At 44.1% G+C, this 27,852-nt stretch overlaps 1 protein-coding gene across 2 annotated transcripts; it reads left to right on the top strand.

The window, feature by feature from the left end:
• Positions 1 to 192: 192 nt before the first annotated feature.
• On the top strand, positions 193 to 27,852 carry LOC122824377 (USP6 N-terminal-like protein). 2 transcript variants are annotated; one of them, XM_044104979.1, is made up of 14 exons: positions 193 to 494; positions 3,998 to 4,071; positions 4,863 to 4,948; positions 5,036 to 5,075; positions 5,152 to 5,232; positions 7,398 to 7,505; positions 7,583 to 7,692; positions 10,733 to 10,781; positions 11,151 to 11,271; positions 12,021 to 12,115; positions 12,199 to 12,264; positions 13,796 to 13,895; positions 25,528 to 25,680; positions 25,754 to 27,852. In XM_044104979.1, the coding sequence occupies exons 2-14, from the start codon at positions 4,006 to 4,008 to the stop codon at positions 26,284 to 26,286; spliced, it is 1,608 nt and encodes a 535-aa protein (XP_043960914.1). In that variant the 5' UTR covers positions 193 to 494; positions 3,998 to 4,005; the 3' UTR covers positions 26,287 to 27,852. The 2 variants fall into 2 exon arrangements, with proteins under 2 accessions (XP_043960914.1, XP_043960922.1); XM_044104987.1 differs by having other exon boundaries at positions 478 to 494; positions 4,791 to 4,948.

Here is a 27,852-nt window from a genome sequence, read left to right as displayed (position 1 = left end):
ATGTGGTTCCTTCTGATTTATGAAATGAAAATTGTCCCGTTAACTGTAATTAGATCAGGTAGAAAGTGCGTTTTGTTTAACAGTAACAGTTATTGTCTTGTTTTTATGCGGGATTTTATTAGTTCCCACTCAGACCCGGTTCCCGTCAGTTCTCCTCTCGCTGCGCTACCCCGTCTGTCCAGCAGATGGCAGCAGAGCTCCGACCCGGTCGGGCTGTTTGTTTTGAGTCGGAACTCTTCCAGGTTCTGTTTCTTTAAGGCCCGGACCGTTTCGGCTGTGGTTCGGCTGCCGGTTGCCACGCCGCGGCGCCTGCTCAGTGCTCGGAACCGGGTCCCGGAGCCCCGCTCTCTGCGTGCGGTTGGACCGTCTGTCGGTGACCTTATGTGGGGGAGGCTTTTGTTTTCAACCCGCTGCAGGCTGCACTTTCACCGGAGGATGCCAGGACGAGCTGCGGCTTCTCCGGCACGGACAGCGCAGAAATCCACAGAAACACGGTGAGTGGGTTTGTTCCTGCGTGTTTTTATTCTAGTTAGAATTAGAATAATAATAATAAAATAATAATAATCACGCGCGATGCTCGTCCACGGTCTCCCATCAGGCGACGTTTAAACCCAACTGCGGGTTTGTTTACCTCCAGAGAATAAACAGTGTTCCGGTTCCGAAGGTTCGGATCTCGGTAACGCTGGTCCGGATCTGTGAAACCGGTCCGGACGGTGTTGAGACGTCACCGCCGGGTTCAGATGGAGGCAGCGGATCTCAGGCCTGACATCATCAGAACCATCAGAACCATGCAGGCCAAAACGGAACCAGATTTAAAATATTTATATTATATCCTGGACATGGATCAAACCATCTTAATCTGAGGAGATTATGATGGATTTTCACATCATTTCACCGCTGCAGGTCCAGATGAAGCCCCAAATTAAGATTAGAACGAACAAAACATTTTCAGTGTCCGACATTAAATCAGACTAAAATGTTTCTGTTTCAGGCCAAATATTATGAACTAAATCATTTCTATTTCCTACAATCCAGGGTAGTTATTTACTTTCTTCAGATTCAAATGTTCATATTGTACGTTGATCTGGAAGGAGCCGGTTCTGATGTGAAATCTTTACCTCTGGTCCAGAACCAACCGATCATCTGATGGAGAAAACAAGCCATGAATCCTGAAAGGCCATCAGAGAAGAACCACATGAAAAGCTGAAGTTCGTAAATGTTGGAGTGTTTGGAGATAAAGTTCACCAAAACACCATCCCAACTGTGAAGCACGGTGGTGGCAGCATCATGCTGTGATGATGAGTCAATGAGGAATCATCATCATTGATTCATTCACAAATCAAAACGCATCATGAGGAGAAAACATGTAAAACATTAAAATCCTACAGTTTATAAGGAAAACTGTTAAATATTGAGGAAATATTTGATACTTTTTCAATATCAAATATCAGAAAAAGATTTTTGTTCTTATTACTTCTGGTATTTAAGAAAAAATCTGATTTGATCTCAGGTATTGGGGGAAAATGTATCAGAAACTTGTTTAAATATCTTGTTTCAGCTGCATTTCTGGCTGATTTATAGATTTTATTTTGTCCAACATAAAGAGCCCAGAGAGATTTGAATCTCAGCAGATCCCTGAAGCCTTTACTCCTCTTCTGTTGGTTAAAGACGGGTCGGTTTGTCAGGGCCGGCCCAGAAGAACCACGGCCTTCTGCTGGGCTGGTATCAGAAACTTTAAGGTTCTTCAAAGGAACCTTTTCATAAATACAGATGCAGGATATAAAAAAGCACATTTTCTGCTCCCATTTGATCCCAAACCCTGAGCAGCTCTCCGGCCTCCTGGCCGTTTCTGCCAGGCCTGGTTTGGTTTGTCGGCCGTCCAGGTGAAGGAGTGCCGTCCAGTCTCTCCCAGTTTGGGCCTCCGCCCTTCAGACTGGGACTGCAGCCAGAACTCTTGTGCGATTTACTCCCAACCGCAGCAGCCGCCACCATATGCTTCAGATGACAACTTCCTCTGGGAGCTTTCAGCAGCCAGACCTCAGCAGCAACAGAACTGCTGTCTTGCTGCACGTTCAAACGCTCCTCTGCTGATTTATAAGCTATGAAATCATAACCGACGGAGGGAAAAGTGTTTCTTGCCTGGATTAGGAAACTTAAAGCCAAAGTATTTTGCGTATCTGTGTGTCTGAGCTGCTGCTCGGGGTCTTCAGGTGCAAACGGATCTTTCTGAACACTATCAGTTCAGGAAGGAACATCGTGTTACCAACATGGGCTGGAGAAAGATCTACTGACTCCAACCAGGAAGTCGGGAGAAGCAGAAAGATTGACGACCTGTTAGGTTCTGTTTCTGTGTTTTTTCAGAGAGTGGATAAACTCTGGCTCGGTTTCCAGCTGCAGCTTGGCGTTTCCTCTTCATCGTCGACATTCCTGTCGAGTTAATTTAGGATTTTATTATTTGCACTGTTCTTTCTCCAGGAATGACTGAACATCAACGTCCATGGATCTGGGTACAAAAGCTTCATTTATCCTCATATATGAGCTGAAATATTTAAATATTTTGGTAAATGTCTGTTAACAAGTTGCATCGTTGTGTCTGCAGAAGAGTTTGTTAAAGCTGTTGGTTTCCTGAATCAGGTCCGACTTTTAAACCTGTCTCCAACAGAACCCAGAATCCCAGAATCGTAATGTTGACCTTTGTTATCCGGTCCAAAACCAGTCTGCGTCCATGTTTCGGATCGTCTTGCTATACGGCCAACTAGTATCAAGTCTCAACCTTCTACGATGAATTCCTGGAGTTAGTGACCACAACCACCAGCGAATACTTGAGATCTCCTCTAAACTCTGAGACATTCCCATTTTAATAGTTCAAACACCAAATATACCTTCATATGCATTAATGCACTCGGTGGAAACAGTCTTAGCGATACAGTGGAAGCATCTACCGTCTTTCCTTTCCTGTTTTTTGGCATTGAGGAAAACGGATCAGACTCCTGGATTGGATGCTTTGGAAACACCAGCCAGTCGCATGTCAAGCTGCATTGCTCAGGCATTTCAGCTTCTCAAGCTGCATTTTCTTCCAAATATTGTAGATGTACTTTCAGAAAAATCATTTGATAGTTTTACAACTGTTAACCTAACATCAGAAGTCTTCCTGGCCAGGAACACAACAGCTTGTAGAACCATATTCCTGATATTCCTCATTGGATGTTGGAGCGCCGTGGATCTCATGATGAGCCTTTGTCATGCAGTTTGAACACATGTTGGGATCGTCGCCACATTCATGACCCAGTTTGGACCAAACTTCAGCTGTCGGCCAGTTGGACTCACATTGGACTCTGGAGAACCTCTGGTCCACTCAGACCCAGGTGTTACCTTCACCCCTAATGCCAAGTTGACCCTTGGCCTTTTGACATCTCGTCTCAGAAGTACAGAAAACTTGTGTTGATGCTGATGGGATTTCCAGTACAAATCCTCAAGTGAATGTTCAATCTCACAACTCCGGTGGTCAGTAGTGGGACCGTAGAACAAAGCGAAAAGAGTCGGATGCAAGTGATGTCTTGGCTTTAACAGTAACAATTATTTGTTTTGTAGGGCCAGAAAAGTTTTGTTAGAAAACACTACAACAACCAAACCCATTGGTGTGAACATAGTTTACCCTAAAGACCCAAAAGACCCGAAATCATCACCTTTACTCTGCCATGCTTGACTGTTAGTATGAAGGTCCAAACATGGATCTTTGTTGGTCAAACATCCTTAACTTGGTCTCGTCTGTTCAGAGCTCATCGTTCTAGAGGCGTTCTTTCTTCAGGCTCTTTCCTTTTACCATGACTGTAATGTTTTGCTACGCTAGCATGAATGTACATTACTGTGAAGTCATTACATTCAAAGTGTGCTTAAGTGGTTCCAGCTCATCCTGTTGGTCTGGATCATCCCGCCAACACTCGCCCACTCGCTCTGCTCTCCGTCTCTAACTCGCTCTGCTCTCCTCTCTCTGCAGATATTGACATGAAGAAAGACATCGAGACTCTAATAGCAGAGGAACGGGCTGACATCATCTTAAAATATGCCACGGTGAGTCTCTGCAGAACGAGCTTCCTGTTAAAACTCCTGCTGCTCTGCAGAGATCAGAGAAATGATTGGATGGTTGGTTGGTTGGATGTTTGGTTGGTTGTGGAAAAGCCACTGGGAACACTGGGAAGGATGGAAGCAGCATTTAAGATGTTTGTTTGTGAGCTGTGGTTGGTGTGGAGGACAATAAAGGAGTGGGAAGATGTGTGTTTATGTAACAGCGTGTTTGTGTCTGATGTTGGGATTGTTGCAGAACAACAGATGATTTCCAGGGACCTTTAACTGCAGGATAATTCAGTGATCTGGGTAAATCTCCTCTTGGTAGCAGGTTCCCATAGTTTCCTCTCCAGAACCTGAACTCTGGATCTGAATGCAGGTTTCCAGCCGTTTGGGTTCTGGGTCTTTAAGCTTCCTAAAGAAATGATGTTGGGAACGGTTTTCCAGCTCTTTGTTTAACTGAATATACTGTTTGTTTGCTGACGTCTCTTTGATTTGACAAAGTTCATTCAGAACAGAAACCTTTTCCTCTAAAGAAGCAGCAGGATTCCTGGAAAAGCCTGGAAAACTCTGGAATGTTGTTTACAGGTGGGAGTAGAATCCATCCGTCAGTCGGTCGGTTGATCGATCGTGTTTCTGTCTCAGTTTGCTGATGGGGTTCAGGAACTTAATTAGCATTAAGACGTTTTTGAACATTTTGAAAACTCTTTTCCTATTGGCTGCAGGAGGATTCAAGATGTCCGCCCTTCCTGTCTTCTTCTTCATGCCAGTAAATTCGGGTGTTTCTGTGTTTCCAGGGCAGGCAGGGCGGCGTGGAGATCGATCCCTGGGAAGATGCTGATTACAGCATCTATAACGCCATCGACCGCTTCGGCTTCATGCAGTAAGTCACAGCATCATGCGGCCTCTTGGTGGCGCTGTGAGCAGCTCTCTGTTGGTTGTTGCCTGATGGTTTGTTTTTTCCCTCCAGTGAGAATGAGCTGCCGGCCCCAACAGTTCAGGAGGAGAAGGTAAAGACAGGAAACATTTCAAAGCTCAGGAATCAAACATGTTTGTGTTTTTGTTGACTTTCTTCTGTCTCCTCAGCGGAAGCAGCTGGAGATCGAGAGAGCAGAGAAATGGTTGAAGATGGTGAATAAATGGGACAAATACAAGAACAGCGACAAGGTGAGGCCCCACTGGGACGCCGTAGTCTGAAAATATGTCCAGACACAAGTCAAAACAGACAGGCTTCCTGTTTCAGGATCTCTAAAAACATGGATTATGTCAAATCCAGCTAATCTCACCAGGATTTCCTGTCCAGCAGAGCCTGACATAATTTACTGCATTTCCTCATATATGAGAGGTTTTTGCACCTCCACCATCAGTTACAGTCTGATTGTGTGGATAACACACCAACAGTGTCCTAATCAAAGTGCAGGGCTACCAGAGCGTAACTTCATCAGATGCTGATGGATTGTCATGAACCATGAGGGGGGGGGGGGGGGGGGCGCTTCCCCCACCAAGATGGAGGTTTGGACACTGAAGGTTTTTAGGAAAAGTTGGCTGCATCAGAGTTTATCACCAAACGGGTTTCCATTTTTGGAGCGTTAATCGTTTTTTGGAAAAACCAAAACCAATTTGAGTCACTGTAAAAACTTTCTGTTGTGTTAAATTGAAGGAATTGCTTTGAGTTTTGACATTTTCATCGACCTTTTCTAGTCGTGACATTTGTTGATGGAATAACAGTTTATGACCGTGATGAATGTTAGCTTTGATGTTAGCATTGCCCCCTAAAGGGCTCGTCATGGTTTCCACGGATCCAGCATTCTGATTGGCTGCCACTAAATGCATTTTAACAGCCCTCTGTAAACAGTGGTACTTTATGACTCTCGGTTTCCATCCTGTACATTCAGGAGTCTTTATGTAAATCTGGAACGTTAATAATCTGAACATAAAGCTGCACAGAAATTTAATCTGGTCTGTAAAACATTCATATTTGTACTGAATGTGTTTTTATCCTGATTTATTCCTGGATGCTGCAGAAATCTCTTTATCATCACTTTGCAGTGACTCGGCGTAGGGGTTGAACGACTACATATTTTTTAAGGTCGACTACATCATGATAATAGTCGAGTCGATGTCGACTAGTCGCGGTGACGTCATAGTGACGTAAGCGCAAAAACCCTTCACAACTACTTGGAGGCTTTATTAGCTATTTTCACGGCAAATATTAACCCCCCCCCCCCCCCCACACACACACACACACTCCCCTTCTCCTGCTTTTACTAAGTCTATTATGGAGAATTAAAAGAGCAATAAACAGATCATTCTTCGTGAGCAGCGGGGAAAAGTTTGTTGCACAAAGTCGGGTCTGACTTTGTTTTTCTAAACACCGGCTGATGCTGATGATCTCTGGATAGTTACTATAGGAGTCAAATTATCACACTGACTACATGGTGCTTTTGGAACATCACAAGCCAAAGTTGTTATGAACGGATCCCGTTTGGTTACAGCTGAATTCAACGAAACCACCTGCTTCTCCTCCGCCCGATGCGCGGCAGGAAGCTCTGCTGACTCAGCAGATTGAACGATTTAAGATATTTTCTAGTCAACGTCAACATGATAAAAGTCGAGTCGATGTCGAGTTGTCTAGTCGTTGTGATGTCATAGCAACGCAAGACGCAAAGCTTTGGAGTAACTACAGGCTTTATTACCCGTTTTCACGGAAAAATACGGCATTTACACAGAACAGCAACAAGTGAAACAACAAAACATCGGGATAGTTTATGATAAATAATAAGTTGCTGGGAAACCAACATTCAAAAGGAAACGCACATCTTTTAGATGGCATTACCACAGATCTTTATTTAATCAGCAACATAACATCATAATGTATTAGTTAGATCGTCGTGACAAAGACATTCGCGAGCCGGCTAAGTGACATCCTTAGCGGGAAGGGGGCGAGTTTTAGACGGCTCGTGTTTCGTAGTTGACTGCAGCTGCAACTCCATCTCCTTTTAAAAACACTGTAAAACCACAAATATGCATCCATCTACATATCATTTAAACTAATGTATTAACTTATTTTTCTTGTGTCTTGTGACGTATAATGTGCTGTCAGATCAGCACAGGCTGTCACCACCGGCAATCACATGACTGCGACTAGTCGACATGAAATGTAAAAACTCGCGAGACGTCCTAGAGTCGACTAGTCGACTAATTGGTTCAACCCCTAACTCGGTGTCGTGTTCATCATCTGATCTCTGTGTGACTCGCTCTCTGAATATGTTTCTGCTGTGGCGAGTCCAGCTCTGTTCCTGGCGCTGACTCGCTCTGCTCTCTGCTGGCAGATGGTGAAGCGGGTCTATAAGGGGATCCCGCTGCAGCTCCGGGGCCGGGCCTGGACCCTGCTGCTGGACGTGGAGCGGACCAAGAGGGAGAACCAGGGAAAGTACGAGGTAAGGATTCATTTCTCTTCATTCCTTCATCAGATTTCATCGTGTGACTGAGTTTGTTTTGCTGCTTCGCCTCTTAGAAAATGAAGGAACAATCCCGACTCTGCTCCTCTGAGATCAAGCAGATCGACCTGGACATCAACAGAACCTTTCGGAACCACATCATGTTCATGGACCGCTTCGGGGTCAAGTAGGTTTCAGTTCTGCTGAAAGGCCGTCGGTCCAAGAGCAACACAAAGAGTCAGAGGAAACCTTTAAATGACCAAAACTTTATCAATTCATTCATTTATTGATTAGGTTTATTTGATAAGGACAGACAGAATTAAACATCATGTTTATATTAGCATAAGATCATTTTTAGTACTTGTTTAAAAAACTATTTTTAGATAATAATGCAAAAATAATGAAACATTATATTGACAGCAGATCTAAATCATAAATATTTTAATTTATGGTGACAAGTAAAAAGTTTTAACTCCAGTAGAAGCAGAAAGTTCTCATCCCAAAACAAATATTTAATAAAAGAGCTAATTTGTCATTAAACCTGAATTAACTTGTGAAAATGATTCAATCAGGTGGATGGAAATATTAAATTATGTGCAATTACAAAGAATAAAACTAGAAAATTCCTGAAGAAATTTAACTGGGGCCTGCCAAAGTGTGCCCGTCGGTTTGGACCCAGCGTTCTGATGCTAACAATTTGCATCAATGCTAAAGAAAGCTGCAATGTAATCAATAGCATGTGGAGAATCACAAGAATGTTAAGTAAGCTGGACATGCAACATTCAGTATGATAAAGCAAGTGTATTAGCTAAAATGAGCAAATATGCTAATATAAGCATAAATACTTTCAGTAGCATGTGGGGTATCATTAGAATGTTTACTGTCATTTACTTACTCCATTAAGTATACTAAACATGGCTAATAAGTCTGAAAAATAGAAAATAGCTTATTTAAGCTAAAAGGCTAATGCTAATGAACTGCCTTGCTGCGCAAGGCAGTTCCCTAACCTCGGATAAACAGATAATGCAGAATGATATCACTGCACGCCTCCGTGATGCACTATCAGAGGGGCATTTTGAGGCTTTTATTTTGAAATTTGCAGTAAGCTTCATATTAAATGCCCACACTAATCCAATGTGTAAGAGTGCTTTGGATAAACCAGTCACATAAAGCCAAAAAGAGCAATTACATGATGTAAAAATTCCCAAGGCTTTTATTTTGAAATTTTTGTTAAGCTTCATTTGAAAGGGTCAAAGTCATCCCATGTGTAACAGTCATTGGATTAAATCAGTCATATAACGCTCAAAAAAGCAATGACCTGATGTAAAAATTTTCAAGGGCTTTTATTTTGAAATTTTCAGTAAGCTTCATTTCAAAGGGCTAGACTCATCCCATGTGTAACAGTGACAGGGTTAAATTAGTTATATACAGCCCATAGCAGCAAGTTGTTCTAAAGGCCAGCTCAGTCCTCCTCTGTTTTAACTGAACTACTAGTTCGAACTACAGTGATGCGTATTTGAAGTCCTCAGCAAATCTCCCTGCTCTGGGTTCCGTTGCCATGGTAAATAATCCTCTCTGCCAGCTGTGAGTGAGACATCCAGGGGGAGACAATTCTCTGTTTGAGCCAGCCAGTTTGACTAAAAAAAGCATGGCAAAAAACTGTTTCCCGTTCGGGAACCGTAATACATATTCGAAAACCGTTTGAAGCATCGGAGAGGGCTATTTGTCGTCTCACATAGTCCCGCCATTCATATCTCTACCTCACTCACAGTATTAACAGCGATGAGATAAAAAAAGTGTGTGCCAAGGTCTGAAATTTATCAGAAATACATGGAAGTGAATCAGTGAGATCTGTCTGCTACCCTGGCGCATGACTTTGCTCTGAAGCACCTGGAGAGAAAACTGTAAGCGCTAGATAATTTTTGAAAACATTTGACCGGAGCAGGCACGCGTATCAATGTCATGACCAAGTTTGATACCAATCATGCAATATTTGTGAGCGTGAGGGCGAGTTAAAAAATGATTTGGGGTCGAAATTTCACTCTGACTCTCACTCTAGCGGAGCGGCCTTCACACTCTGATTTTTCCAAAAATCAAAAACTTTGGGTCGCTTAGAAAGAAGTTGTGGACAAACCATAATACATATTGACGTGCTGTCTTCACTTTAAAAGAGATCACGGACGTATCTACAAAATGAAGTTTGAATGGCGTCTCTACATAAGGTTATGACGACACAGAAAATCCTCAAAAATAGGGTATTTTCAGGATTTACTGGTTGCCTCGTCCCCTTGACGACGAGACTTGCACCTGGTGAGCTCGTTAGTGATTTTGGGGTGGTTTTTTGCTTTTTACGTCGCCATGGTAACTCCAAATCCCACCAAAAGTAATAGCTCCCTTCCCGGGAGCGAGGCATGCGTTTGATACCACTTTTGTGGGTGGGCTGCATAGCGATGCGAGCCGCATTACTGATAACGGAAGAATAATAAAAAATACGTATTAAAGAAACATTCTATTGGGTGTAGAACAATAGGTGCCTGCCATGCAATGCATGGAGGCAGTGACTGACTTGCTTCGCAAGTCAGTCACTGCTCTCCTTATGCATTGCTATGGGCAGGCCCCAATAATAAATGAGTGGAAAACAAAAACATCACAAAATAGAGAAGATTGATTATTTTTTATCAGATACGTTGATCAGTTATTGATCCTGTCCTCATTCTCCATTTAGTCTCATTAAAGGTTCATTTCTGCTTTTCATCCAGGTTTTATCAACTCTTCCACCAGTTTTTCTTTCAGTTTTTGTTTTATTGAATCTTTAAGACGCTGAGATGTTTTATGATGATGCTTCTCCTCATCTGAAGGCTGGAGAAGGAAAATGTTTCTGCTGGGGAGGAAAAATGTCCAGTTTTTCTGTGGTGGATGAGAATTAAATCACAGTGAAAAAGTATTCACACCCCTTGAACTGTTGTTACATTTCAGCCACATTTTGGGCTTCAGACGGATCATCAGAAAGAAACGATTGAGTGGAAGGAAAAAATCCACAAAGTTAACAAATAATAGATCTGAAAAGTGTGGCCTGCATTTGCATGAATATTTCTGTTTTGCTGGTACAGATAAACTCAAATGGATGAAATGGAAACATTAGGAGAGAACCTGAGGTTTATTAATAACTGTGATTGATGTATTTATATTTGATCTCTGGTTTTCTCCCTCTGCTCTCTCCTCCTCAGGCAGCAGTCTCTCTTCCACGTCCTCTCTGCATATTCAGTTTATAACACTGTAAGTAGCTGCTCTCCTTCCAGCTGAACCAGTAATCATCTTGGATGTGAAATGTGTGCAGGTTTTTCCTAACAGCCTGCTGACGCGACAAAAAATAAAAAAAGTATTTTGTGCAGCAAACATCTCATGTTCTGCTCTGTTAATCAGCAGCTGCTGACAGGCTGATCACTGAATCTGGATTAGTTTGCAGTTCAGTGTTTCACTCTGAGAGCAGAAAACAGAAACAACGTCTTTATATTCTGTAGAAAATCTTAGAGTGGATTTTATTTCTGCAAGTTGACCTGAAGCTGAACCAGAACCAGAACCAGAACCGCTCCAAGCCCTGCAGGAGTGGAACATATTTTTTTTAGTGTTTTCTGTCTCCTGCAGGAGGTGAGCTACTGCCAGGGCATGAGTCAGATCGCCGCCCTGCTGCTGATGTACATGAACGAGGAAGACGCCTTCTGGGCGCTGTCGCAGCTGCTGACCAACGATCGGCACGCCATGCACGGTGAGCTGCAGGGCGCCGCAGGGCAGAATGTTTTCCTGACGACCTCCGTCTGCCGTGCATCCTTCAGTCTGCTGTGCTGGACTAACATGATTCTGGCTTGTGCTAAAAGTCACAATTCATGATTTTTACTAGAGGTTTTTAGGTGATTTCTTGCATTTCTGAAAAAGATTTACTGCATTAAATGGGAGATGGAAACACATTTTATCAATAAGCTCTGATTTAGTGAACCTTCCCATCCACTGGTGGATCTGTGCCTTACCAGAGGCACCAAGCAGAACCCTTCTGTTTGGTTTCTGTTTGAGGTCCAGGAGACCTCTGGGATGAACGGTTCCTGCTAGTTTGTAACCTCTGCTTCCTGTTGATTACAGACATATGCAGCAGCAACATCTCATAAAATGATGCTTTGCATCACCCAGTTCATTTGCTCCAAACTCGTGGACAGAAATTTAAACCTTTTTGAAGTTTGAGAATCTCCGGTTTGCAGACACGACTTAATAAACTGATCTATGGAGCTCTGAAAGAAGACATAAAAAGTTTAAAAAACATTTTCTTACCAGGGAAGTTTCATGTTCCTGTTGAAAACAGTTGACTGATGCATCATCTCTCCATATACATCAGAGTGAGAGGAAACACCAGACCAGTCGTGGTTCTTTCTGTCAGCACCGTCATGAAAATGCCATCAAATTTAACCTCACACTAAATAAAGTTAAATTAAATCTTCATTCTCTGTTGGGTCTCTTTGTTTCCAGGCTTCTTTGTTCCTGGATTCCCCAAACTTCACCGGTTCCAGGCTCATCATGACCAGATCCTTTCCAAACTCCTCCCCAAGCTGAAGAGACACATGGTGAGCTCTCAGCGTTGCCGTGGAAACGACGCCACGCTGAAGGATATTGACGTTTCATCTGCTTCCTGTTTGTCGCTCTGCAGGACCGGGAGCAGATGTCTGCAGGAATCTACTGCACCAAGTGGTTCATGCAGTGCTTCATCGACCGGGTGAGGAAGCCCGTCGGACCCGTCTGTCGCCATGACGATCAGATTAGATCACTTATCTGGATAATTTACCAGTTTACATCACAAACAGCTCTCTGTTCAGCAGGCTCAGGCTTTAACTAGACCGATCTTGAAAGGTTTCAGGGTTTTATTTAATTCATTCATTAAATGAGTGAAACAAACATTTCTTCCCCCATCAGCCTTCAGTGTGAAGCACTGAGAAAATGTTCTATATTTCTATTTTCTGATTGAATTCAATTAGAAGGTGTGTCCAAACGTTTGGTCTGTACTGTAGATAAAATTACCTTACTGACCGAAGACGTTTTCAGTAGCAGCCATAATGCTACTGACTTAATAAACTAATACACTTAATAAATGTTTGGAGACGGAGTCGCTGATCTCCCAGTCCAAACAGGATGAGCTGATTTAAAAAAAACAAAAAACATGTTGGCGTCTTCTGAGCACAAAACCTCTGAATCATTAGGAAACCCAACACAGGTTCACTTCACACAAACTGAGTCACCTCAGTGTTCAACTGATCAGAAATGAACGAAGATCAATGAGTTCTGGGCTCATTCCTCAAACCTCATTATATGGAGATAAAATGGGGCCATAACTTTGTTTAGAAAAATAATAAATTGGAAATGGAAAATAAAGATTCAAAATTTCAGAAAACTTCAAAAAATATTGATACTGAAAACTAAAAAAAATATTTAAAACAAAAAGTATATTTCTCATAAAAATTAACATTTGTAAGTAAAAACATATTAATGCTTTTTAATTAAAACTAAAAAGCATATTTTTAAAAGGTTAAGATAAGAAGTTTCTGTAAATGATAAATTGATTAAATTATGGTTCTGTTGGAGTTATAAAATATTTATTTTAATCAAAAACTTGCTTTGCAAATCTTTTACTTTTTCTCTGTTTTCCTACATTAAAATAAAACTACAAAATATTTTACTTTGTTTAAAAATACTTAGTAAATACGGGTGTACTTAGTTTTCCTCACTTTGACTCCAGCTCTGGTGTAATCAGCTCAGTCTGAGATAAAACCAGATCATTTTCTCGTTAAACGCTGTGAAAATTGCTGCAGACATTCAGTATTATGAGCATCTTTTTAGATTCAGTGAAAATATTTAAGAAGAAGTTTCTCTGAAAGCCAGTTTCTGTGGTGGAGTGAACCCTGGAAGCCCAGCATCTCGTTCTGCTGAAACAGGAAGCCGTCCTGCTCCTGATTTCAGATGATTTCAGCAGAAGAATCCTGGTGAAATCTGAGCCTGGCTCTGCAGTCGATGGGAGCATTAGGAGCTGTCAGGCTGCTCTGTTATTAGTCTGTGTGCCACAATCCTGTGGCGGTGATCTGGCGGGTTTCAGCCTCCGTCAGCACTTCTCCATCCTGCTGAGTCGCTCGGAGAACGTTCTGAGGTTTGGGACCCGGCCAGATAAACTTCCTGACTCGGACCAGCAGCGGAGGGGCAGACCTGTGAATGAAACCAGAACCTGGCAGTGACCCGTTGTGTTTGTGACCCTACAGACGCCGTTCACCCTGACCCTTCGGCTGTGGGACATTTTCATCCTGGAGGGACAGCGGCTCCTCACCGCCATGTCCTACACCATCCTGAAGATCCACAAGAGTAAAACCCTCGATCGTTTTCCACCCACACTGATCGCTCTGCACTGCAGACACAAATATTCATTTCTATATGGAAACCAAATCCAGTCTGTAGTTCAAAACCTCCAGGTTTTACATCTTGGTTCCAAATTATTCTATTTTTAAATTTCACAACTTCTTTGTTCATTTGAGCCAAATTTTAAATCAAAACCATAACATTTATTATGAATTTATGAGAAATTGTTTTTAGCAGAGTTTAGTTTAGATATGTAAATAAACAAGAGGATGGATGGATGGATGGATGGATGGATGGATGATGGTTGGTTGGATGTTGGTTGGATGGTTGGATGTTGGTTGGATGGATGGATGGATGGATGGAAGGATGAATGGATGGATGGGTGGGTGGATGGATGGATGATGGTTGGATGGATGGATGGATGGATGAATGGATGGATGATGGTTGGTTGGATGGATGGATGGATGGAATGATGAATGGATGGATGGGTGGGTGGGTGGATGGATGGATGGATGATGGTTGGATGGATGGATGGATGGATGAATGGATGGATGATGGTTGGTTGGATGTTGGTTGGATGGTTGGATGTTGGTTGGATGTTGGTTGGTTGGATGTATGTTTGGATGGTTGGATGTTGGGTGGACGGTTGGATGTTGGTTGGATGGTTGGATGTTGGTTTGGTGGAGGGTTGGTTGGTTGGATGGATGGATGTTGGATGTATGTTTGGATGGTTGGATGTTGGGTGGATGTTGGATGTTGGTTGGATGATGGTTGGATATTGGTTGGTTGGATGGATAGTTGGATGTTGGTTGGATATTGGTTGGATGGATGGATGGATGGATGGATGGGTGGATGGATGGATGGATGGGTGGATGGATGGATGGATGGATGGATGATGGTTGGTTGGATGTTGGTTGGATGGTTGGATGTTGGTTGGATGGATGGATGGATGGATGGTTGGATGTTGGTTGGATGTTGGTTGGTTGGATGTATGTTTGGACGGTTGGATGTTGGTTTGGTGGAGGGTTGGTTGGTTGGATGGATGGATGTTGGATGTATGTTTGGATGTTGGATGTATGTTTGGATGTTGGTTGGATGGTTGGATATTGGTTGGTTGGATGGATGGTTGGATGTTGGTTGGATATTGGTTGGATGGTTGGATGTTGGTTGGATGGTTGGATGTTGGTTGGATGTTGGTTGGATGTTGGTTGGATGTTGGTTGGATGGTTGGATGTTGGTTGGATGTTGGATGTTGGTTGGATGGTTGGATGTTGGTTGGATGGTTGGATGTTGTTTGGATGGTTGGATGGATGGTTGGATGTTGGTTGGATGGATGGTTGGATGGTTGGATGTTGGCTGGATGGTTGGATGGATGTTGGTTGGATGGTTGGATGATGGTTGGATGGATGTTGGTTGGATGGTGGTTGGATGGATGGTTGGATGTTGGTTGGATGGATGGTTGGATGTTGGTTGGATGTTGGTTGGATGGATGGTTGGATGTTGGTTGGATGGATGGTTGGATGTTGGTTGGATGGTTGGATGGATGGTTGGATGTTGGTTGGATGGTTGGATGTTGGCTGGATGGTTGGATGGATGTTGGTTGGATGGTGGTTGGATGGATGGTTGGATGTTGGTTGGATGGATGGTTGGATGTTGGTTGGATGTTGGTTGGATGGATGGTTGGGTGTTGGTTGGATGGTTGGATGTTGGCTGGATGGTTGGATGGATGTTGGTTGGTTGGTTGGATGTTGGTTGGTTGGTTGGTTGGATGTTGGTTGGTTGGATGTTGGTTGGATGGTTGGATATTGGTTGGATGTTTGTTGGATGGTTGGATGTTGGCTGGATGGTTGGATGTTGGTTGGATGGTTGGATGTTGGTTGGATGGTTGGAGGTTGGTTGGATGGTTGGAGGTTGGTTGGATGGATGGTTGGATGGTTGGATTGATGGTTGGATGGATGTTTGTTGGATGTTGGTTGGATGGTTGGATGTTGTTTGGATGTTGGTTGGATGTTGGTTGGTTGGTTGGTTGGATGGATGTTGGTTGGATGTTGGTTGGATGGTTGGATGTTGTTTGGATGTTGGCTGGATGTTGGTTTGATGGTTGGATGTTGGTTGGATGGTTGGAGGTTGGTTGGATGGTTGGAGGTTGGTTGGATGGATGGTTGGATGGTTGGATTGATGGTTGGATGGTTGGATGGATGTTTGTTGGATGTTGGTTGGATGGTTGGATGTTGTTTGGATCTTGGTTGGATGTTGGTTGGTTGGTTGGTTGGATGGATGTTGTTTGGATGTTTGTTGGATGTTGGTTGGATGGTTGGATGTTGGCTGGATGGTTGGATGGATGTTGGTTGGATGTTGGTTGGATGGTTGGATGTTGGTTGGATGGTTGGATGGATGGTTGGTTGGATGGATGTTGTTTGGATGTTTGTTGGATGTTGGTTGGATGGTTGGATGTTGGCTGGATGGTTGGATGGATGTTGGTTGGATGTTGGTTGGATGTTGTTTGGATGTTGGTTGGATGTTGGTTGGATGGTTGGATGTTGGTTGGATGGTTGGATGGATGGTTGGTTGCATGGATGTTGTTTGGATGTTGGTTGGATGTTGGTTGGATGGTTGGATGTTGGCTGGGTGGTTGGATGGATGTTGGTTGGATGTTGTTTGGATGTTGTTTGGATGTTGGGTGGATGGTTGGATGTTGTTTGGATGTTGGTTGGATGGTTGGATGTTGGCTGGATGGTTGGATGGATGTTGGTTGGATGTTGTTTGGATGTTGGTTGGATGTTGGTTGGATGGTTGGATGTTGTTTGGATGGATGTTGGTTGGATGGTGGTTGGATGGATGGTTGGATGTTGGTTGGATGGATGGTTGGATGTTGGTTGGATGTTGGTTGGATGGATGGTTGGATATTGGTTGGATGGATGGTTGGATGTTGGTTGGATGGTTGGATGGATGGTTGGATGTTGGTTGGATGGTTGGATGTTGGCTGGATGGTTGGATGGATGTTGGTTGGATGGTGGTTGGATGGATGGTTGGATGTTGGTTGGATGGATGGTTGGATGTTGGTTGGATGGATGGTTGGATGTTGGTTGGATGGTTGGATGTTGGCTGGATGGTTGGATGGATGTTGGTTGGTTGGTTGGATGTTGGTTGGTTGGTTGGTTGGTTGGTTGGATGTTGGTTGGATGTTGGTTGGTTGGATGTTGGTTGGATGGTTGGATATTGGTTGGATGTTTGTTGGATGGTTGGATGTTGGCTGGATGGTTGGATGTTGGTTGGATGTTGGTTGGATGGTTGTAGGTTGGTTGGATGGTTGTAGGTTGGTTGGATGGATGGTTGGATGGTTGGATTGATGGTTGGATGGATGTTTGTTGGATGTTGGTTGGATGGTTGGATGTTGTTTGGATGTTGGTTGGATGTTGGTTGGTTGGTTGGTTGGATGGATGTTGGTTGGATGTTGGTTGGATGGTTGGATGTTGTTTGGATGTTGGCTGGATGTTGGTTTGATGGTTGGATGTTGGTTGGATGGTTGGAGGTTGGTTGGATGGTTGGAGGTTGGTTGGATGGATGGTTGGATGGTTGGATTGATGGTTGGATGGTTGGATGGATGTTTGTTGGATGTTGGTTGGATGGTTGGATGTTGTTTGGATCTTGGTTGGATGTTGGTTGGTTGGTTGGTTGGTTGGATGGATGTTGTTTGGATGTTTGTTGGATGTTGGTTGGATGGTTGGATGTTGGCTGGATGGTTGGATGGATGTTGGTTGGATGTTGGTTGGATGTTGTTTGGATGTTGGTTGGATGTTGGTTGGATGGTTGGATGTTGGTTGGATGGTTGGATGGATGGTTGGTTGGATGGATGTTGTTTGGATGTTTGTTGGATGTTGGTTGGATGGTTGGATGTTGGCTGGATGGTTGGATGGATGTTGGTTGGATGTTGGTTGGATGTTGTTTGGATGTTGGTTGGATGTTGGTTGGATGGTTGGATGTTGGCTGGATGGTTGGATGGATGTTGGTTGGATGTTGTTTGGATGTTGGTTGGATGTTGGTTGGATGGTTGGATGTTGTTTGGATGTTGTTTGGATGTTGGTTGGTTGGTTGGATGTTGGTTGGTTGGTTGGTTGGATGTTGGTTGGTTTGTTGGATGTTGGTTGGATGGATGGATGGATGGATGGAAGGATGAATGGATGGATGGGTGGGTGGATGGATGGATGATGGTTGGTTGGATGTTGGTTGGATGGTTGGATGTTGGTTGGATGGATGGATGGATGGATGGATGGAAGGATGAATGGATGGATGGGTGGGTGGATGGATGGATGATGGTTGGATGGATGGATGGATGGATGGATGAATGGATGGATGATGGTTGGTTGGATGGATGGATGGATGGATGGAATGATGAATGGATGGATGGGTGGGTGGATGGATGGATGGATGATGGTTGGATGGATGGATGGATGGATGAATGGATGGATGATGGTTGGTTGGATGTTGGTTGGATGTTGGTTGGTTGGATGTATGTTTGGATGGTTGGATGTTGGGTGGACGGTTGGATGTTGGTTGGATGGTTGGATGTTGGTTTGGTGGAGGGTTGGTTGGTTGGATGGATGGATGTTGGATGTATGTTTGGATGGTTGGATGTTGGGTGGATGTTGGATGTTGGTTGGATGATGGTTGGATATTGGTTGGTTGGATGGATAGTTGGATGTTGGTTGGATATGGGTTGGATGGATGGATGGATGGATGGATGGATGGGTGGATGGATGGATGGATGGATGGGTGGATGGATGGATGGATGGATGATGGTTGGTTGGATGTTGGTTGGATGGTTGGATGTTGGTTGGATGGATGGATGGATGGTTGGATGTTGGTTGGATGTTGGTTGGTTGGATGTATGTTTGGACGGTTGGATGTTGGTTTGGTGGAGGGTTGGTTGGTTGGATGGATGGATGTTGGATGTATGTTTGGATGTTGGATGTATGTTTGGATGTTGGTTGGATGGTTGGATATTGGTTGGTTGGATGGATGGTTGGATGTTGGTTGGATATTGGTTGGATGGTTGGATGTTGGTTGGATGGTTGGATGTTGGCTGGATGTTGGTTGGATGTTGGTTGGATGGTTGGATGTTGGTTGGATGTTGGATGTTGGTTGGATGGTTGGATGTTGGTTGGATGGTTGGATGTTGTTTGGATGTTGGATGGATGGTTGGATGTTGGTTTGGTGGAGGGTTGGTTGGTTGGATGGATGGATGTTGGATGTATGTTTGGATGTTGGATGTATGTTTGGATGTTGGTTGGATGGTTGGATATTGGTTGGTTGGATGGATGGTTGGATGTTGGTTGGATATTGGTTGGATGGTTGGATGTTGGTTGGATGGTTGGATGTTGGCTGGATGTTGGTTGGATGTTGGTTGGATGTTGGTTGGATGGTTGGATGTTGGTTGGATGTTGGATGTTGGTTGGATGGTTGGATGTTGGTTGGATGGTTGGATGTTGTTTGGATGGTTGGTTGGATGGTTGGATGTTGGCTGGATGGTTGGATGGATGTTGGTTGGATGGTTGGATGATGGTTGGATGGATGTTGGTTGGATGGTGGTTGGATGGATGGTTGGATGTTGGTTGGATGGATGGTTGGATGTTGGTTGGATGTTGGTTGGATGGATGGTTGGATGTTGGTTGGATGGATGGTTGGATGTTGGTTGGATGGTTGGATGGATGGTTGGATGTTGGTTGGATGGTTGGATTTTGGCTGGATGGTTGGATGGATGTTGGTTGGATGGTGGTTGGATGGATGGTTGGATGTTGGTTGGATGGATGGTTGGATGTTGGTTGGATGTTGGTTGGATGGATGGTTGGATGTTGGTTGGATGTTGGTTGGATGGTTGGATGTTGGCTGGATGGTTGGATGGATGTTGGTTGGTTGGTTGGATGTTGGTTGGTTGGTTGGTTGGTTGGATGTTGGTTGGATGTTGGTTGGTTGGATGTTGGTTGGATGGTTGGATATTGGTTGGATGTTTGTTGGATGGTTGGATGTTGGCTGGATGGTTGGATGTTGGTTGGATGGTTGGATGTTGGTTGGATGGTTGGAGGTTGGTTGGATGGTTGGAGGTTGGTTGGATGGATGGTTCGATGGTTGGATTGATGGTTGGATGGATGTTTGTTGGATGTTGGTTGGATGGTTGGATGTTGTTTGGATGTTGGTTGGATGTTGGTTGGTTGGTTGGTTGGATGGATGTTGGTTGGATGTTGGTTGGATGTTGGTTGGATGGTTGGATGTTGTTTGGATGTTGGCTGGATGTTGGTTGGATGGTTGGATGTTGGTTGGATGGTTGGATGGTTGGAGGTTGGTTGGATGGATGGTTGGATGGTTGGATTGATGGTTGGATGGTTGGTTGGATGGATGTTTGTTGGATGTTGGTTGGATGGCTGGATGTTGTTTGGATCTTGGTTGGATGTTGGTTGGTTGGTTGGTTGGATGGATGTTGTTTGGATGTTTGTTGGATGTTGGTTGGATGGTTGGATGTTGGCTGGATGGTTGGATGGATGTTGGTTGGATGTTGGTTGGATGTTGTTTGGATGTTGGTTGGATGTTGGTTAGATGGTTGGATGTTGGTTGGATGGTTGGATGGATGGTTGGTTGGATGGATGTTGTTTGGATGTTTGTTGGATGTTGGTTGGATGGTTGGATGTTGGCTGGATGGTTGGATGGATGTTGGTTGGATGTTGGTTGGATGTTGTTTGGATGTTGGTTGGATGGTTGGATGTTGGTTGGATGGTTGGATGGATGGTTGGTTGGATGGATGTTGTTTGGATGTTGGTTGGATGTTGGTTGGATGGTTGGATGTTGGCTGGGTGGTTGGATGGATGTTGGTTGGATGTTGTTTGGATGTTGTTTGGATGTTGGTTGGATGGTTGGATGTTGTTTGGATGTTGGTTGGATGGTTGGATGTTGGCTGGATGGTTGGATGGATGTTGGTTGGATGTTGTTTGGATGTTGGTTGGATGTTGGTTGGATGGTTGGATGTTGTTTGGATGTTGTTTGGATGTTGGTTGGTTGGTTGGATGTTGGTTGGTTGGTTGGTTGGATGTTGGTTGGTTTGTTGGATGGGTGGATGTTGGTTGGTTTGTTGGTTTGTTGGATGTTGGTTGGATGTTGGTTGGTTGGTTGGATGTTGGTTGGATGTTGGTTGGTTGGTTGGATGTTTTTTGGATGGTTGGATGTTGGTTGGATGTTGGTTGGTTGGTTGGTTGGAATTTGGTTGGATGTTTGTTGGTTGGTTGGATGTTGGTTGGTTGGATGTTGGTTGAATGTTGGTTGGATGTTGGTTGGATATTGGTTGGATGTTGGTTGGATGTTGGTTGGATGGTTGGATGTTGGTTGGATGGTTGGATGTTGGTTGGTTGGTTGGATGTTGGTTGGATGTTGGTTGGTTGGTTGGTTGGATGTTGGTTGGTTTGTTGGATGGGTGGATGTTGGTTGGATGTTGGTTGGTTGGTTGGTTGGTTGGATGTTGGTTGGATGTTGGTTGGTTGGTTGGATGTTGGTTGGATGTTGGTTGGTTGGTTGGATGTTTGTTGGATGGTTGGATGTTGGTTGGATGTTGGTTGGATGTTGGTTGGTTGGTTGGATGTTGGTTGGATGGTTGGATGTTGGTTGGTTGGTTGGATGTTGGTTGGATGTTGGTTGGTTGGTTGGTTGGATGTTTGTTGGATGGTTGGATGTTGGTTGGATGTTGGTTGGTTGGTTGGATGTTGGTTGGATGTTTGTTGGTTGGTTGGATGTTGGTTGGTTGGATGTTGGTTGAATGTTGGTTGGATGTTGGTTGGATATTGGTTGGATGTTGGTTGGATGTTGGTTGGATGGTTGGATGTTTGTTGGATGGTTGGATATTGGTTGGATGTTGGATGGATGTTTGGATGTTGGTTGGATGGATGATTGGATGTTGGTTGGATGGATGGTTGGATGTTGTTTGGATGTTGGTTGGATGGTTGGATGTTGGTTGGTTGGATGTTGGTTGGATGTTGGTTGGATGTTTGTTGGATGGTTGGATATTTGTTGGATGGTTGGATGTTGGTTGGATGGTTGGATGTTGGTTGGATGGTTCTATGTTGGTTGGATGGTTGGTTGGATGTTGGTTGGATGTTGGTTGGATGGTTGGATGTTGGCTGGATGGTTGTTTGGATGTTGGTTGGATGTTGGTTGGATGTTTGTTGGATTGTTGGAGGTTGGTTGGATATTGGTTGAATGTTGGTTGGATGGTTGGATGGATGTTGGTTGGATGTTGGTTGGATGTTGGTTGGATGGTTGGATGGATGTTGTTTGGATGTTGGTTGGATATTGGTTGGATGTTTGTTGGATGGTTGGATGTTGGTTGGATGTTGGTTGGTTTGTTGGATGGTTGGATGTTGGTTGGTTGGTTGGATGTTGGTTGGATGTTGGTTGGATGTTTGTTGGATGGTTGGATGTTTGTTGGATGGTTGGATGTTGGTTGGATGGTTGGATGTTGGTTGGTTGGTTGGATGTTGGTTGGTTGGATGTTGGTTGGATGTTTGTTGGATGTTTGTTGGATGGTTGGATGTTGGTTGGTTGGTTGGATGTTGGTTGGATGTTTGTTGGATGGTTGGATGTTGGTTGGTTGGATGTTGGTTGTTTGGATGTTTGTTGGATGTTGGTTGGATGTTGGCTGGTTGGATGTTTGTTGGATGTTGGTTGGATGTTGGTTGGTTGGATGTTGGCTGGTTGGATATTTGTTGGATGGTTGGATGTTGGTTGGATGGTTGGATGTTGTTTGGATGTTGGTTGGATGTTGGTTGGATGGTTCTATGTTGGTTGGATGGTTGGTTGGATGTTGGTTGGATGTTGGTTGGATGGTTGGATGTTGGCTGGATGGTTGTTTGGATGTTGGTTGGATGTTGGTTGGATGTTGGTTGGTTGGTTGGATGTTGGTTGGATGGTTGGATGTTGGTTGGTTGGTTGGATGTTGGTTGGATGTTGGTTGGTTGGTTGGTTGGATGTTTGTTGGATGGTTGGATGTTGGTTGGATGTTGGTTGGTTGGTTGGATGTTGGTTGGATGTTTGTTGGTTGGTTGGATGTTGGTTGGTTGGATGTTGGTTGAATGTTGGTTGGATGTTGGTTGGATATTGGTTGGATGTTGGTTGGATGTTGGTTGGATGGTTGGATGTTTGTTGGATGGTTGGATATTGGTTGGATGTTGGATGGATGTTTGGATGTTGGTTGGATGGATGATTGGATGTTGGTTGGATGGATGGTTGGATGTTGTTTGGATGTTGGTTGGATGGTTGGATGTTGGTTGGTTGGATGTTGGTTGGATGTTGGTTGGATGTTTGTTGGATGGTTGGATATTTGTTGGATGGTTGGATGTTGGTTGGATGGTTGGATGTTGTTTGGATGTTGGTTGGATGTTGGTTGGATGGTTCTATGTTGGTTGGATGGTTGGTTGGATGTTGGTTGGATGTTGGTTGGATGGTTGGATGTTGGCTGGATGGTTGTTTGGATGTTGGTTGGATGTTGGTTGGATGTTTGTTGGATTGTTGGAGGTTGATTGGATATTGGTTGAATGTTGGTTGGATGGTTGGATGGATGTTGGTTGGATGTTGGTTGGATGTTGGTTGGATGGTTGGATGGATGTTGTTTGGATGTTGGTTGGATATTGGTTGGATGTTTGTTGGATGGTTGGATGTTGGTTGGATGTTGGTTGGTTTGTTGGATGGTTGGATGTTGGTTGGTTGGTTGGTTGGATGTTGGTTGGATGTTGGTTGGATGTTTGTTGGATGGTTGGATGTTTGTTGGATGGTTGGATGTTGGTTGGATGGTTGGATGTTGGTTGGTTGGTTGGATGTTGGTTGGTTGGATGTTGGTTGGATGTTTGTTGGATGTTTGTTGGATGGTTGGATGTTGGTTGGTTGGTTGGATGTTGGTTGGATGTTTGTTGGATGGTTGGATGTTGGTTGGTTGGATGTTGGTTGTTTGGATGTTTGTTGGATGTTGGTTGGATGTTGGCTGGTTGGATGTTTGTTGGATGTTGGTTGGATGTTGGTTGGTTGGATGTTGGCTGGTTGGATATTTGTTGGATGGTTGGATGTTGGTTGGATGGTTGGATGTTGTTTGGATGTTGGTTGGATGTTGGTTGGATGGTTCTATGTTGGTTGGATGGTTGGTTGGATGTTGGTTGGATGTTGGTTGGATGGTTGGATGTTGGCTGGATGGTTGTTTGGATGTTGGTTGGATGTTGGTTGGATGTTTGTTGGATTGTTGGAGGTTGGTTGGATATTGGTTGAATGTTGGTTGGATGGTTGGATGGATGTTGGTTGGATGTTGGTTGGATGTTGGTTGGATGGTTGGATGGATGTTGTTTGGATGTTGGTTGGATATTGGTTGGATGTTTGTTGGATGGTTGGATGTTGGTTGGATGTTGGTTGGTTTGTTGGATGGTTGGATGTTGGTTGGTTGGTTGGTTGGTTGGTTGGTTGGATGTTGGTTGGATGTTGGTTGGATGTTTGTTGGATGGTTGGATGTTTGTTGGATGGTTGGATGTTGGTTGGATGGTTGGATGTTGGTTGGTTGGTTGGATGTTGGTTGGTTGGATGTTGGTTGGATGTTTGTTGGATGTTTGTTGGATGGTTGGATGTTGGTTGGTTGGTTGGATGTTGGTTGGATGTTTGTTGGATGGTTGGATGTTGGTTGGTTGGATGTTGGTTGTTTGGATGTTTGTTGGATGTTGGTTGGATGTTGGCTGGTTGGATGTTTGTTGGATGTTGGTTGGATGTTGGTTGGTTGGATGTTGGTTGGATGTTGGTTGGTTGGTTGGATGTTGGTTGGATGTTGGTTGAATGGTTGGATGTTGGTTGGGTGTTGGTTGAATGGTTGGATGTTGGTTGGATGGTTGGATGTTGGTTGGTTGGTTGGTTGGATGTTTGTTGGATGTTGGTTGGATGGTTGGATGTTGGTTGGATGTTGGATGTTGGTTGGTTGGTTGGATGTTGGTTGGTTGGTTGGATGTTGGTTGGTTGGATGTTTGTTGGATGATGGTTGGATGTTGGTTGGATGGTTGGATGTTGGTTGGTTGGTTGGTTGGTTGGATGTTGGTTGGTTGGATGTTGGTTGGTTGGATGGTTGGATGGTTGGTTGGATGGTTGGTTGGATGTTGGTTGAATGGTTGGATGTTGGTTGGATGTTGGTTGGATATTGGTTGGATGTTGGTTGGATGGATGTTGGATGTTTGTTGGTTGGTTGGATGTTGGTTGGATGTTGGTTGGTTGGATGTTGGTTGGATGTTGTTTGGATGTTTGTTGGATGGTTGGATGTTGGTTGGATGTTGTTTGGATGTTTGTTGGATGGTTGGTTGGTTGGTTGGTTGGTTGGATGTTGGTTGGATGCTGTTGCTGAGTAAATGTCTCATGTTTCAGGGTTTAGAACAAAGAACTGATCATTAAATGTTTCTGATCTTTTCCTCCTGAAATCCAGACTCTGATTTTTGGTTCATTCAGTTCAGCTTCACATTTAAACTGAACTTGTTCAGATTAAACTCTGGGTGAACTGAGTGTTGTCCAGTTTCCAGCTGTTACTGGTGAAACTGGGAGGTTTAGTCCTGACCCTTGTCACCCAGCTGTTTGTTCCTCGCAGAGCGGCTGCTGAAGATGTCTCTGGAGGAGCTGCGAGAGTTTCTTCAGGAACGAATCGCTCAGACGTTCTTCCACAGCGACGACCTGATCATCGAGCAGCTGCAGGTCTCCATGATGGAGCTGAGGAAGATGAAGCTGGACCTTCCTCCTCCAGGTACAGCGTTGCACCTGAAGGTTCTCCAACTCCAGCTGAGTCTCTCTCATCTTTTTGTTCGGTCTGTTTCCAGGGAAACCCGACGAGCTGCCTCAGAAGCCTCTGGGCCAGGAGCTGCCGGTTCTGCTCGGCCCAGTCCAGCCGTCCTCAGCCACTGGGTTCCACAGAGCCGGCCTGAGTCTCCACATCATGTCCCATCAGCCGGACTCCATTTCCCCAGACCAGAGCCCCTCCAAGGACCCCAGGGATCTGGATGTGCTGGAGGAGCAGGTGGCCCCGCTGCCCTCTCCAGACCCCATCATCATCCACAGCCAGGTGCCTCTCACACCTGATGGCTCCCCGCTGATGGGGCCGCCGCCTTACCGGCCCCCAGGGAGTCCGGGTCATCCATCGCTGCCAGGAGACCAGGACTGGGAACCAGCTGGCCGGTCGGCATCTCCGGTTTTGGTTCTGGCTCAGTCTGAGTGCCTGACTGAATCAGAAAGTACTGAGGACCGAGACACGTCCCAGCTTCTGGACCAAGACTCGACTCTGTCCTCCACCAGGAGCACCGACCAGAACCGGAGTGGAGCAGCAGAGGAAAACCCGCCACCGAACGGTTCATGAGCAGCAGATTGATGGTTAGAAGTCGCGTTTGGCTTGAATGTTTTATTTGGTCGGCAGATTTCTGTGGCAACGGAAAATGTTCTGTTTTAAGACTGAAGAGAGTTAGCATGCCACTCTCAGGCCTTCTCCGGGTCACAGTTCAGATGTACATGAAGACTCCAACTCGTCTCAGTCATCCCACAGAGTCTAAATCCAGACAGGCAGGTTCGGTCAGGAAACACCAAATGTAACAGCAGGGTCCATATTTATCAGCTGTCTCAGCTTCCTGGGTGGGTTTAGCTCTAACCAGAACCCAAACATGTTTATATGGTAGAGAAACACTCCTGTTGAAGTTTTTATCCACTTCTCTCTAACCAAAACCCTACACATCAACATAGTACTTAATACAAGCTAATGCTAAATTACTACAACAACACAATATTTGGTGGAAGCTAATGCTAAGGCGCTAACATTAAACATGTTGGTACTCATGTCAACGATGAGCTGAAACAGGTTATATCACCCTCAGGCTCAAATATGTCATTACATGATTTATTGACAAATATGTGCTTCATAATTTACCTGAAAACATTATTTAGGACAAGCTAAGTGCACTGAAAATTTTCAGAGATGGCAAATGCATAAAACATGGCTGTTAGCGGACGTTTGTGATAAAAGTTGAAGGATTTTGTCCTTCAGCTGAGAGACGCTGGATGAATATGAACCCGGTCCGATTCCATCTGCGTCGGTCAGGAGATCCGACTTCAGAGTCTTCTTCCAGCTCCGGTTGGACTTCTAGCTGGAATAAAGCTCTGAAACTTCCCCCTTTACAACATTAATTACACTTTTCTAGATTTATAAAGTTTTTGGTGAGGTAGACCTGCTCAGTCTGCCTTTTTAAACTGCTTTAGTCACACTTTGGTTTTTATTTTTTGTATATAACAATGTCTGGATGCCTTATTTGGATCGGCTTCGGTTCTTCTGTGGACAACTTTCAGGTGTTGGACCAAACAGAACCTCTGTCCCAGTGAGCGGGCTCACTCTTCTGATTGTACACATGGAGCTAACTGTAAGGAAGTGTTTTTGTAGCTCAGTTATTTATGGTTCAAACAGCAACTCTTTATTTTCTCCTTTAAGATTCAGTTTTATTTGTTGCTTAATGGAAAAATAGATTTTGAGGTGATAAATTATTTTGTGTTAGAATTTGACAGAACTGTAGATCCAGGAGGCAACGCTGGGTTAAAGTTGCTCCGCTCTGTGATTAGAAATAAGGAAACACTGACATCTAGTGGTTGCTTTAGGGTTAGAGCGTCTCTAGTTGTGGATTAGCTAAAACAAGTAGAAATACTCTAGAAAAGTTTTTAACTTTAAACTAAAATCAGGACTCAAATTTTGATGCTGTTAATTTCTAAGATATGAATATGTTTATAATATTTCACTAAGTGATAAAACGTTAAATTGTTAGTCCAAGTCGCTTCAGTAGAACAGGTTCTTGGTCTTCAGTGTCTTTAAAAATAGATCTTAAATTGTAACTGTTAAAAAATCCAATTCTGAAACAATACATCTTGCATATCCTTTGTCCTCTGA

The sequence above is a fragment of the Gambusia affinis genome, linkage group LG02 (assembly GCF_019740435.1).
Source record: "Gambusia affinis linkage group LG02, SWU_Gaff_1.0, whole genome shotgun sequence".
Taxonomy (NCBI): domain Eukaryota; kingdom Metazoa; phylum Chordata; class Actinopteri; order Cyprinodontiformes; family Poeciliidae; genus Gambusia; species Gambusia affinis.
The sequence above is the reverse complement of the archived record's forward strand: the minus strand, read 5'-3'. Positions and strand labels throughout refer to the sequence as shown.

Excerpts from the sequence above, each read along its gene's own strand:
- LOC122824377 (XM_044104979.1), top strand. The coding sequence starts at position 4,006 with ATGAAGAAAGACATCGAGACTCTAATAGCAGAGGAACGGGCTGACATC. Across the intron at positions 5,076-5,151 it reads CAACAGTTCAGGAGGAGAAG|CGGAAGCAGCTGGAGATCGA; the intron begins GTAAAGACAGGA and ends CTGTCTCCTCAG. Across the intron at positions 5,233-7,397 it reads AATACAAGAACAGCGACAAG|ATGGTGAAGCGGGTCTATAA; the intron begins GTGAGGCCCCAC and ends CTCTGCTGGCAG.